Source organism: Condylura cristata, unplaced genomic scaffold, assembly GCF_000260355.1.
Source record: "Condylura cristata isolate star-nosed mole 26May11 unplaced genomic scaffold, ConCri1.0 scaffold00006, whole genome shotgun sequence".
NCBI classification, from domain to species: Eukaryota; Metazoa; Chordata; class Mammalia; order Eulipotyphla; family Talpidae; genus Condylura; species Condylura cristata.
This window is the reverse complement of record NW_004567107.1, coordinates 26,958,067-26,970,573: the sequence shown is the minus strand read 5'-3', so window position 1 is coordinate 26,970,573 and position 12,507 is coordinate 26,958,067. Positions and strand designations below refer to the sequence as shown.

Below are 12,507 nucleotides of genomic sequence, written 5' to 3'. Positions count from 1 at the left end.
ATGTTACACAAACACACCAGCTTCTAAGGGAATGCTCACAGCTGAAACTTTTCAATCAGAACAAAATCGACCTTGGAAAAGGTGACCAAGATCCCTTACTGATACCTACGGTGAGGGTCTCCTGAACTGCAGGAAAGTTATCTTTATGATACCTCTTAACTGAATTTAGAATGTCTTTAGAGTAATCTTCTACTATATGCTGTAATGGTATTTGAGATACTTCCTGCTTGTACACTACCTGGCTCTCCAGGCTTTCAGGAAGGAGGTTGCAATGGACAGCAGCCAGGGTTTTCCAGTAACTTGACTTGCATCACTTCCCTGTAATCATCTCTGCACCTGTTTGGGGGACAACTACAATAAATTCCCTTGATTGCTCCTTTTAGTACTCCTACTTATGTCTTGCATTCTTAGACTGGGGTACCATAACTTCTATTTCACTTGTAGGTCTCACTAGTATCTTACTAGTGACTGGTCTAGAACTAAGCCAGTGAATTAAAAAAAAATTATTTATGCAGACAAGAACTGGCGTGCAGGCCAGAGGTACACAGGGTAAGATTCACCAGAGACAGAGTGGGGCGCAGAACAGGCAGACTGACTGAAACACACCGCTGAGGGGAGCAGCAGATAGATGAGACAATTCTGCTGCACCATGTGGGTCACCTCCCTGACTTGAATATGAGCATGAAAGCCTGGCAAACCACGTAGTGCATGAGCAGGGAGTATCTCAATACCATTACAGCATATAGTAATTACTCGAAAGACATCATTAAGTTCATGATCTTGAAAAGGTAGATGATGGAAGTAGAACTAGGGCTGTGGGAATTGGGAAACAATGTGAGGATTGAATAGATGCAGAGGCGGCAGATTAATGAGATAAGAATGACTTTTCTGACTGGGGTATTTTAATGTTGGTGATTATAGGAGAAATCAAATTTTGGGGGATACTGATGAGTTTATATTTGAATATATTGCATTTGAGTGATGGCGCAGTGATCCAAAGGAGAAAGATACAAGGAAATGGATTGATGAGCATATCATGAAAACCAAAGGCACATGACCTTAAGAGAAAATTAGTGTATTCCTCCTACACCACAGCAAGAAAATGCTGCAAAGTGTTCGACTTGACATTGAAGAAGCCACTGGTAAACTTGTGACTGGCACCTGTGTGGAACCAATATGCAAAACTGATCTTGACCAAGAATGAATCAACCTATTAAAGGTAAATAAAGTTGTATTTTAGAATACAACTTTAAAGGTTGTAAACTAAATACTCAAAAATCATTTAATTTGTTCATTCCTAGTCAATTCCAGTAAACAACTGTTTCTTCCTAGTTAATATGGAATAAACAAAATGATGCTTAGGAAGGAACGAGTTGCCGAGCTGTACTGACTTTATACTGCTCTTTGAAACAAATTTCTAAACAACAAGAAAGCTGTTTTTTCAAGTTTGTAACCGCACTTGTCCTTCGACAGAAGGCTCAAAAGGTTTTTATCTGGAACTTCACCTTGTACCACAGCGCCCTCTGGTGCGCACATCATGCATAAATACTCATTCTAGAAATACTTAAACATTTCCACAGTAGTTGAGGGACAGGGCAGTGTTTGACTTGGAGAGTTAGTTTAGTTTTCAGGCGCTGCGACATTGGGAGATACCGATGTAACTGCTTTGGCTCATGTAAAAGAAAAAAAATCTTAAGAGCTGTGCTTGTACAAAATGAGGCCATGACAATTTCTTGTTTGTGAAACTAACACGTTGTATATTGTATATATAACTACATATATAGGTAACTTAAGGAACAAACCTTAAATGTAAGACATGATAAATTTCTCAAAACCGAATCATGGTGTAATGAGGCATATGGGCAATCACTAAGCACTGTGAGGTCCCTCATGCCCTGTGCCAACCACCATCAGGCCTTCTCACAGCACAACCCAGTATGCTTACTGTTGAACTTTTTGTAGTGTACATCAGAGGTACGGATGTGGGGAAAGCAGGGAGGGTGAGAGGACTCACCCTAAAGTGGGGACCAATAGGTATGTCTACTCACACACACTGCTGAGGGGAGCAGCGGATGGGACAGGTCTGCCGCACCCATGTGGGTCACCACCCTGGCCAGGGATCCAACTCTTGCTGCAGTAGCAGGTGATAGCTTGACAGTGCTGAGACTTTGTAACACCTATGCCACCAGGGAGGCCCTATTTCTGAACTTTCTGCAAATTCAAAGGAATAACTTTGTCTTATTCAATGTACTTAGGATTTATCCATGTTGCTCTATGGAGTTGTATTTCCCTCTGGCTGTATAAAATGTATACACATTTTTATGTGTATGCACATTCTCATACTGACCTTTTGGTGAGACTCTCTGGGTTACAAGGTATGTCTAGCTTTAGCAGGTAATGTCAAGCAGTTTTCTAAGTTGATTCTTCCAGATTTTATTTCCATCAGCAGTATATTCTAGTTGTACCATTCACAACATGGTATTAATATTTTTTACAAATATTCTGGTGGGTATATGTCACACACACACACACAAAAATACCATTAAGACACAATCAATAATCCAGTTAGTGGCTTTCAGTAGTCAGAATTGTGTATCCATCAATTTCAGAATATTTTATTACCCCAAAAAAACAGCAGACTTACCAGTACTTACCTGTCACCCCCCAATTTCCTGTCCCTTAGTCAACCACTACTTACTAGTCACCTCCCAACCTTCCTGTCCGTTAGTCAACCACTATGTCTCAGAGCTGCCTGTCACTTTTTGTAAACGAAATCATATAATACATGACTTTGTGATGTGCCTTCTTTCACTTAGCGTGTCTTCAAGATTTATCATCTCTCTCCCTATGTTTTTTTTTTTAAAGATTTATTTATTTATGCATACAGCACTGGGGTACAGGCAGAGGTGCAGGGGCCATGAGAGGATCCACCAGAGACAGAGTGGGGAGCAGAACAGGCCTACTGACAAAGTACACTGCTGAGGGGAGCAGCGGGCGGGTCAGGAGAGGTCTGCCGTGCCAGGTGGAGCTCCTCCGGGGCAGGGATTGAACTCATGCGGAAGTGGCTTAAACTTCTTAGTGCTGTGCTTTAACCCGCTGCGCCACCAGGGAGGGCCCCTCCCTATGTTTTTTTAACATTTTAAAAAGGAGAGGTTTATTAGCAAAAGGTGAAAAAGACAGGCACCTAGTGTCACAGGTGGGCAGAAGAGCTACCTCTCATCAGCTTTTATTCATTCCAGAATCATGGATCAAATTGTACATTTGGGATAAAAATTTAATCTAGCAGCTAGAAGCTCAGTATCTTCTTGTTGGAGTCCTAAACTCCTCCATCCTGAAGCACACCCCCCACCCTTCCTAACACAGTAACATGACACAACAAATTGTCTTAAGTGTACATCATACATTTATTACCAACAACCCTCTCAACTCCAAAATTGGGCACAGGGATTAAAAATAAAAATTCATTGCACTACTTAGTAAAGCATTACTAGTAACTTTCATAAAAAATGTACAAACTTTGTTAAAAATTTATCAAGCCTTCAAATGATTTGGTTACAGATATTTATAATACGTACATTTAAAACTATATGTTAACTGATACAATGGAATATGATTTGAGGAAATGACTTGGCAAATGATTCCAAAAATCACCCCTGTAAGCTTTCATAATCTGAAACAAACAGCAAAATGAGGTAACCAAATGTACCAACAGGGGGAAAATTGCTTTCTAACAAAGGCCTAAAGATATCTGTGAAAAATATTCTCACATAGAGTTGGAAGATCTCATTCAAAATATTTTAAGAGGCCCCAATTTAAGATTCTTAACAAATAACATTTCAGAGTGTAAAAAAATCTAAGTATGCTTTCACATTTTCCAGATTTTGCTAAAAAACACACACACAAAAGCCTCATGAGATCTTGATACCTAGAGGCCATGAACTGGTTTTTTTGAGGGGTGGAGGGCCCCCCAAAATCAAAGGTGGTAATTCACACCAAAAACAAAACAAAAACCCAACAAACAAAACCCCACAGCAGAGTTAAGATGGTAAAGCCAATATCGTTTTAGGAGGAAAGAGGAAGGAGGCAACAAACCGACATCTGCCTGCTATCTGGTGTCTCACCCACGATGACACAGCTGAACACCATTACACTGTGCTCCTTTTCTGTTGCTAGCCATGAAGTTGCTCACTGTGGCTAGTCTGAGCTGGTTCAGAACACATGCATGTATGCTCCTAATACCCACTAAACACTTAATAAGCAAGTCTGCACACATCTCTAAGAGCCCCATGCAAAGAAAAGTCATTCCCAAAGAGAGATCAGTCACAAGAGTGCAGCAATTCAGGATCTCACTAAAATAGACCTGCTGCCTCCTAAATGGCCAACTGTCTCTCAAAATTTTACTGGAAAAGGGACATTATGTCACAAATTCATCAGAGGGAGAGAAGAAAAAAGCTACTTTTCCTAGTCATTAGTACAATGTGCCTTGTTAATTAGGTATCTATATAAATTAGAAAAAGTGCTTTATTTGCATGCTTCAATAAAATGAATACTGAGTGTAGTAGTGTTATGTTAGATCTGTACAGATATAAATTTTCTGCAGCTATATAAAAAGAGTATGTATAAGATGGGCTTTTGCCATTTTAAACATGATTTTTTCATTAAAATAAAAATAAAACTACGTGATTTGTAATGTAACTGATTAATGTGCCAATAATTTTGGTCTTAAACATTTTATTCATCAGGAAGAGGTGGGGGTTATCCTAATGATTTAAGAAAGTAATGTGCATTTTGCCACTGTTTAGATGTAGTTCTGATGCCTGACAAATATAGGGGCAAACAAAGTACGCAGAATCCTAGTTGTATAACTAGATAGAGGCAAGTATCTGGAAAAGGGCAAAATTGTGCTTCTGTGTGAATTGACTTTACTGAACTCTAAGCTGTGATGAGCTTATAGCGACTTCAAGGGAAGGCAAGCAGCATGGCAGTACAAGTAGTTAACTCTGTGTGAGTAGAAAGCTAACACAGAGCCAACTGGAAGTTAAGTGAGGCTGGCAGCAAACGATCACAGTCCTGCTTAGAATTATGCAGCTTGTGCTACTGCAGACAAAGCAATGACATCAACTGCAGGAAGAGGTGATAATGTTGAACACACTCTAAGAATGAGAGAAGCTACACACTGCTGGAGAAATGACTAAACAATCCGAATTATGCTCAATGAACCTATAAACAAACCCAATATAGCTATGTATTTCAGACCAACTAAATGAAGGTCAATTCCTGTTTTACAGCATTATTTTTATACAAAAATCAAATCTTCATTTATACTGCAAGTACATACTGGACACTTGTTATATTAAAAATTTCTCCAAATAAAAAGTAAAAATTAAAGCAATAAAACATCAAAGCACATCAGGTCTAAGGTTCTTGAGCCGCCAGAGCATTTGATCCATCCTAGAAACGACAGTTTTGATGAGAAGCACATTTACTGAGGGAAGAACTAGACAACGTTCAGAACTGGAGCTTGGCAGGTTAATTAACATGAACAAAAATACTTTTCTTAAACAATTTACTTGTCTATTGAAGCCTGAACAAAGAACACATATCAGAAGTCTTAGCTGAGTTAGTTAATAGATTTTGTTCAGGTGGAAGTCAAGGAGGTGAGACTTCATGGGACCAGTGGTATTCTTAAAAATATATTACTCAAATATCTTCAGAATAGACTACAAATCTAAACATTAAAAAAAAAAAAAAAAAAAACCAAAAAACTCAGAAGTACTTCCTGTAAAAAGCTTACTGGAAATGTAAAGGAAAAAACAAAGTATCAACATTCAAATCATTGATTGAAATGCTAATATTGCTAACTGATGACGTATGATATTGCACCTTCTTTTAGGAAACAGCAAGTTGGATATTTAAAAAATTTCTTTTTCACAACTGAATCAAAAAATCAGGTTCATGGAGTGAGAATCTGTTACACTTTTTTCTTAAGTAACCCACTGGGGATCACCACGAAGAGAAGGTGACAGCTGCCTGAAGCAAAGGAGGAAGGCTTTTCTCATTCCATTCTTTGAGGGGGAAAGGGAAGGAGTATTCAATGCTTATAATTGATGCACCCTTAGCAATCAGTGTGCAACAGCAAACACAAGGGGAAAAAAAAACCAGTGTACAGTACTAGTGCTGTTTAAATAACACACCAGATTATACATTGCAGCATAATTAAAACTACACACACATTCTTGGTACATGCTGGTATATAGGATCTCATACACACATTTGCTACCATGCCCTCACACAAGTAGTTGCATACTCGCACACACACACGGATACATTTATCACCAACAGTCACACGCTGCATTCATTTCCACTCACAGTTTCTGAAGGCTCTATATAAGGTAGATTGCTATATCATCTGGAGCTACCACTTTTTATAAAAGCACATGCTAAAAGATCACGTCCACTGTAATCTTGCAGCAACACTCGGAATGATCACACAAAAACCAGGGAATGTTAGTGCACACACGAAATTAAGCTAAAGAAAAAGTCTTTGGAGTTCCAATCACACGGTTAGTATAACAATCCCATAATTGTGAAGACTAATTGTAAGCTTTTATAGTTGATTAAGTCACACAGTGCAAAGAAAGGTCCATTGACCCTTTTGGTAAAGGGAGGGCTGGAAGCCACACAGATTAAGTTCAATGGATAGTCCATATATACATGTGATGAGGAACACCCAAACTAAATTTGTGCTTAGGTTGGTCATTCTGAATCCCGATGCACTTCTGAAGCATCAGCTCGGCAAATTGGGCAAGTACGGTTTGCCTGAAAAACAAGAGAAAATTGTCTGAATTGTGGCTTACACAATGAAACATATCAATGAAAATGAAACAATTTTTACTTCTATAGTTTTTACATTCTCTGTTCCTTTGAGGAAGTGCAAAGCAATTACTTAATCTATCTTTAAAAATCATACCCCACAAACCTTAAAGATTTAATAGCATATGAATGAAATTGTTAAGTCTGTTTACCCATCACCACTTCAGATAAGTAAATGAGTGCGTTAAAACTACATCTAAACAAAAGGCACCACAATGTTTGTTAAATCCAGAAACAGGCACCACCTATTCTTTTACTTTCAATCAATTATCCTCCAAACACCATCATTTCTACGTTATGACAGCCCTCAAATCAGCCCTCTTCTTTTCACCCAACTGCTATTAATTGTTCTCTACTGCTCCAGAATATACTTATTCCATTGCCCTGACTCAAAAAAATTTGTTTTCTATTCCAGTCACCAAATAGTGGTCAAAGATCTTTCCAAAAGGTATCAGCCACATATTTTCCCATTGCTTTCAGGATCGTGTCCAACCTCCTTACCACTTCACAATAAGCTGATCACTGGTTATCTCTGATCTCATGTATTAGGGATTTATATATATATCTTTTTTTCCTAAGTTATGATTCTTAGTCTTTAGGATTCAGTGTGGGCTAAAGTGGGAGTCTTCTTAGTCACAGAGAGTTAATTCTGATTCTATTTCAACTCACTCACTTTCTTCAAACTGAAATTACCTAACCCTCTAATATTACCTCCTAGTGAGAATATTCTTTTTGTGTCACCTCAGCTTTTTATTTTGTTTTCATAGGAAAAAGGAAAAAATGATTTGAGAATTAAATGAAAGCACTACAGGTTTATCCTCCATGTAACTTCCTGACAAATGAGCCCCAATGAGGTCTCCTAAACTCCTAGAGCAAACTGTGGATTAACATATTCAGGGGGAGTCAAGACAGACACTGTCAAGGGCGGGTAATCTGTTTTCAGAATCATTCCCATAATGATAATCAGAGCTAATTTTGAATTACAGTTGCAAATATCATGCTGACATCTGTGCTTCAATTCTGTTCCCCAAACCCACCACCCAACCAAACCATAGACATTTTAATAAAGAAAATCCAAAGTCATTCTTCTTATAGATGCCATAACTTTACCTTAAGCCATTTGTCAACACACTTGGCATGGAACTCATGGTTACAGGGTAAAACTCTAAGTAGCTGCCTTGACTCAAAATCACACATGCATACTACACACCTAAACAAAAAGAAAGCAAAAAACATCATTTTGCCTCAAAACCAAAGTGGCTTCTATTTTGTTATGACTATTAAAACCTACAAAGCAATTTACCATCTCACACAGTAACATTTTAAGGTGAAATATCAATGCCCTAAAAAAACAAACAACAAACAACAAAACCCATGATGTTAATTTAAGGCTTTTAGAAAGAATATTGTATTTATATAAGAAATCATCAAGAAAATATCTGGTTTATAAACAGCTAAGCCAGCTTTAATATCGACTACTGTGCTAGTCAACGCAGTCTGAACGAAATGAAGTTTTACATGCTGAACCATGAAGTTGATTCTTATATCAAAACATACAAACGTTAACTCAAAATTGGATCAAAGGCCTAGAAAGAACTAGATCTTTGACTAGGCAATAGCGTCTTAAGAGATGGTATCCAAAACACAAGAAACAAAAACAAAGGTAAGTAAACTTAAAAAATTAGTGATTTAAAAAGATATAATCAACAAATTGATTATATAAATTGTAAAAAGATAATTCCTAGAATGAGCAATTTCTGAAAATTCCTCTCAATGGAATTTGTAAATATGTAATATAACTCCAAAAACAATAAAAATATAGCCTAATTTAAAAGCAGACAATGTCTCAACAGACATTTCTCCTAAGAGGATACATAAACAACCAGTAACTATATTAAAGAAACTCAACAGCTCTAGCTCCCAGGGAAATGGAAATTGGCAATTTCAATGAGATCCTTTTCATCCCCACTAGGATGGCTAAAATTAAAAGACAAAACAATTAACAAGTGTTGGGAGGATATGGGGAAATGAAAACTTTTACCCAGCTGGTGGTAAGGTAAAAGCCTGTAGTTACTTTGAAAAAATTAGTTCTCAAAAGTTAAATACAGAATAGTCATATGGCCCAATATCCCTAGATACCTCAGAGAAATTTACAAATATGCACAAAAAAGCTCTGCATGAGTATTCACAACAGTATTCTACATACTAACCAAAAAGGCCAGAAAATCCAAATTTATATCATCTGCTGAAAGAATAAAATTTGATGTATCTATAAAATGGAATATTACTGGGCCATAAAATGGTTAACACTAAATAATGATAAGCTATACCTCTGAAATGTTATGCTGAGTTTAAGGAATCAGACATAAGAGTATATAAAATGTTCAGAATAGGCAAATTTATAGAAAGAAAAATGTAAATTAGTGGGGGCAGTACTGGGTGCAGAGGGTTGGGGAGAAATAAGAAGTAGCTGGTAATATATAAGGGGTTTCTTTGTGGGGTGACAAAAATTGTATAAATTTCACTGTGGTGATGATTACACAATTCTGTGAATATACTAAATGGCACTAAATTATACACTTTACCAATGAGTTACTATGTAGAAGATAGTATAACAAGCAAAATCATTAGTAAAAACCTAGAACTTTACACATTTTACATACAGCTCTCTTATACGAAGCATTTGAGTTTGAATTAGAAACCATAAAATTTCTAAGTAACCTGAAAACCCAGAACACTTCTAACAGAATTCATGAGATTAAAAAAAAAAAAAAAAAGTCCTCCATTATACTTTCCAAATAGCATCACTGGTTAGTGCAACTAAAAAATGGGACGTTTTAATTTTATCCAAACAGCCCACATATGTAGTAACTGTGCCTTATTAGACAATAGAGGCTTAGATTACTTATCAAGTTATCCTTGATTATGAGCTTTTATCTCACAGAAGTATAAAAGGAAATTTTATCTGTGATGTGAGAAAGATGTACTTACAAAGTCTGTTCTGACTGGTGGTTGTTAGGATTAAACCGGTAAGAAGGAAGTTGTTCAATATCTGCCTTGGTCAATCCTCGAGGCTTTGCCTCTCCTAGTCGCTCTGCCAGGTTTAACAGGGCCTATAGGGGGAAAAGGAGACATATCTCAATCTTTAAGTTTCTATTAAAATAGGTTTTGATTTTTTTTATTAACTCCATTAAGGAAAAAAAATAGTTATGTGTAAACAAACAGTATGTCAACCTCAACACTTCTGACATTTTGGGCTGGCCAAATTTACTGTGATGGCTGTCCTGTACATTGTAGGATGCTTAGCAACATTCCTGGGCTATCTAGTAAGCAGATACCAAGAATACCACCCTCCCTACCCCAAGTAGTAGCAATTAAAAATGTCTCTAGACATTTTATGGGGGGATCAAAAGTGGGGGGCAGTGGGGAGTACACTGGACTATGAGTGATTTGGTGATGAGAAACCCATGGGGATTAAGGGATTACAACTGAGATGGAAAAAGGCACAAAATGATGTAAAAATAAACTATTATATTAAAAAAATGTTGCTAGGCCCTCCCTGGTGGCGCAGCGGGTTAAAGCACAGCACTGAGAATCTAAAGCCGCTCCCGCATGAGTTCGATTCCCGCCTGCCCCGGAGGTGACCACATGGCGTGGCAGACCTCTCCTGACCCGCCCGCTGCTCCCCTTAGCAGTGTACTTCGTCGATCTGCCTGTTCTGTTCCCCTCTCTGTCTCTGGTGAAGCCTCTCGCCGCCCCTGAGCCTCTGGCCTGTACCCCAGTTCTGTATGCACAAATAAATAAATCTTTAAAAAAAAAAATGTTGCTAAATATCCTCTGGGGAATAAACCATCCCCAGGGTTGTGAATCACAGCTCTAAAAAAATAAATATCCATGATATCATACCTAAAATACTAGTGAATCTTCAATATCAAGTCTTATTTTAATATTTTATGGATTTATGCATACCAGAGCTGGGTAGGCCAGAGGTACAGAGTGTGGAGAAGATTCACTAGAGACTGAGTTGGGGAGCAGACTAGGTCCACTGAGATAACACTGGGAATTAAACTCATGCTGCAGTGGCCGTGGATAGCTTCACAGTGCTGAGACTGAACTCACTGCACCACCAGGGAGGCCCTCTCTTTTGGTTCTTAGGCACCCTTTTTTATTCTTGTATTTGTTGACAAGATCAGGTCCTGAAGACACTTCCCAGTCTCAATTTTGCTGATGGAAGCTCCTCATTTTTGACTTGTGTAGTTAACAAATTCTTTGGTCCCTTTATTTTCTATAAATTACTAATCTATTATTTTTAATAATAAAATAGTTTATTGTGTACTTCATTGTACACAATAAACTTTTTCCACCTCAGTTGTATTCACCGTGGGCTTCCCATCACCAAATTACCCATGTGCCATCACCATAGTCCAGTGCACTTCCATCCCCTCACCGTTTTTGATCCCATTCCCCATTCCACAGTAATCTATTTTTACCAATAGGCTCATCATTATATTAGATCCACTGATTAAACACTGAATCATTCATTTAGAATATTAAAAATAGTTATTTCTGGTCTTCGCTGGTGGAGCAACAGGTTAAAACACAGCACTGCAATCAAAGCAAGTCGCTTCAGTGCAAGCTCAATCCCCAGCCAGAAAAGTGACCCAGATGGTGCGGCAGACCTCTCCTGTCTCACCCAGCTCCCCTCAGCATTATACGTCAATCTCCCTGTTCACTTCCCACTCTGTCTCTGGTGAATCCTCTCACCGCCCCTGCACCTCTGACCTGTATCCTGATTCTGTATTGATCAAATAAATAAATCTTTAACAACAACAAAAAAAGTGTTTCCTAACTTTATCATTTTTTTATTAGATGAAACATTTCTATATCAAGCAACTACCCCATACCAAACTGTTTTTAGTAAAATTTATATAGTAGAGTAAAAATAGGGACAATGAAGAACTTTTTGAAGTTTCATTAATAATCTATGTATTTCAATATAGTGCAGTAGTTATGTTCTTTGATCCTTACATCATACCTTTCTCCCAGTTTTTTCCCCCAAAGATTTATTCATTTATGCATACAAGAACTAGGGTACAGACCAGAGGTGCTGGGGAGGGGGGCGGGTAGAGCACAGGCAGATTTATTAAATACACTGCTAAGGGAAGCAGTGGGGAGAGAGGGGAGGTCTACCATGCCATGATAGTCACCCCCTGGCTGGGAATTGAACTCGTGCTACAGTGGTTATGGATTGTTTCATAGTGCTATGCTTTAACCCACCAAGGAGAATCCCCTTCTCCCAGTTTCTAATGGTTCCATTAAAAATATATATATTTATTGATGTGTACAGAATTGGATACAGGCGAGAGGGGCAGAGAAGATTCAGCAGAGACAGAGGGAGAAGCAGAATAGCCTGATCAATGAAGTACACTGCTGAAGGGAGCAGTGGGCAAGACAGGAGAGGTCTACTGTGCCATGTGGACACCTCACTCGGCAGGGATTGAACTCATGTTGAAGTGGCTACGGCTAGCTTTGCAGTGATGGGCTTTAACTCGTTGTGCCACCAGGGAGGGCCACCCATTTTTTTTTTTTTTTAAGATTTATTTATTTATTCGTACAGAACTGGGGCACAGGCCA

The 12,507-nt window shown here is 38.2% G+C and overlaps 1 protein-coding gene across 11 annotated transcripts in view; it reads right to left on the bottom strand.

The window, feature by feature from the left end:
- Nucleotides 1-3,385: 3,385 nt before the first annotated feature.
- RNF38 (ring finger protein 38) overlaps nt 3,386-12,507 on the bottom strand; it is a 54,296-nt gene continuing 45,174 nt past the window's right edge. For all 11 annotated transcript variants that reach the window (XM_012721564.1, XM_012721568.1, XM_012721562.1 and 8 more), the window contains 3 exons: nt 9,865-9,986; nt 7,984-8,083; nt 3,386-6,819 (listed from right to left, as the gene is read on the bottom strand). In XM_012721564.1, coding sequence (XP_012577018.1) covers nt 6,757-6,819; nt 7,984-8,083; nt 9,865-9,986 — 285 coding nt within the window. In that variant the 3' untranslated portion in view covers nt 3,386-6,756. The remainder of the gene's footprint in view (nt 6,820-7,983; nt 8,084-9,864; nt 9,987-12,507) is intronic.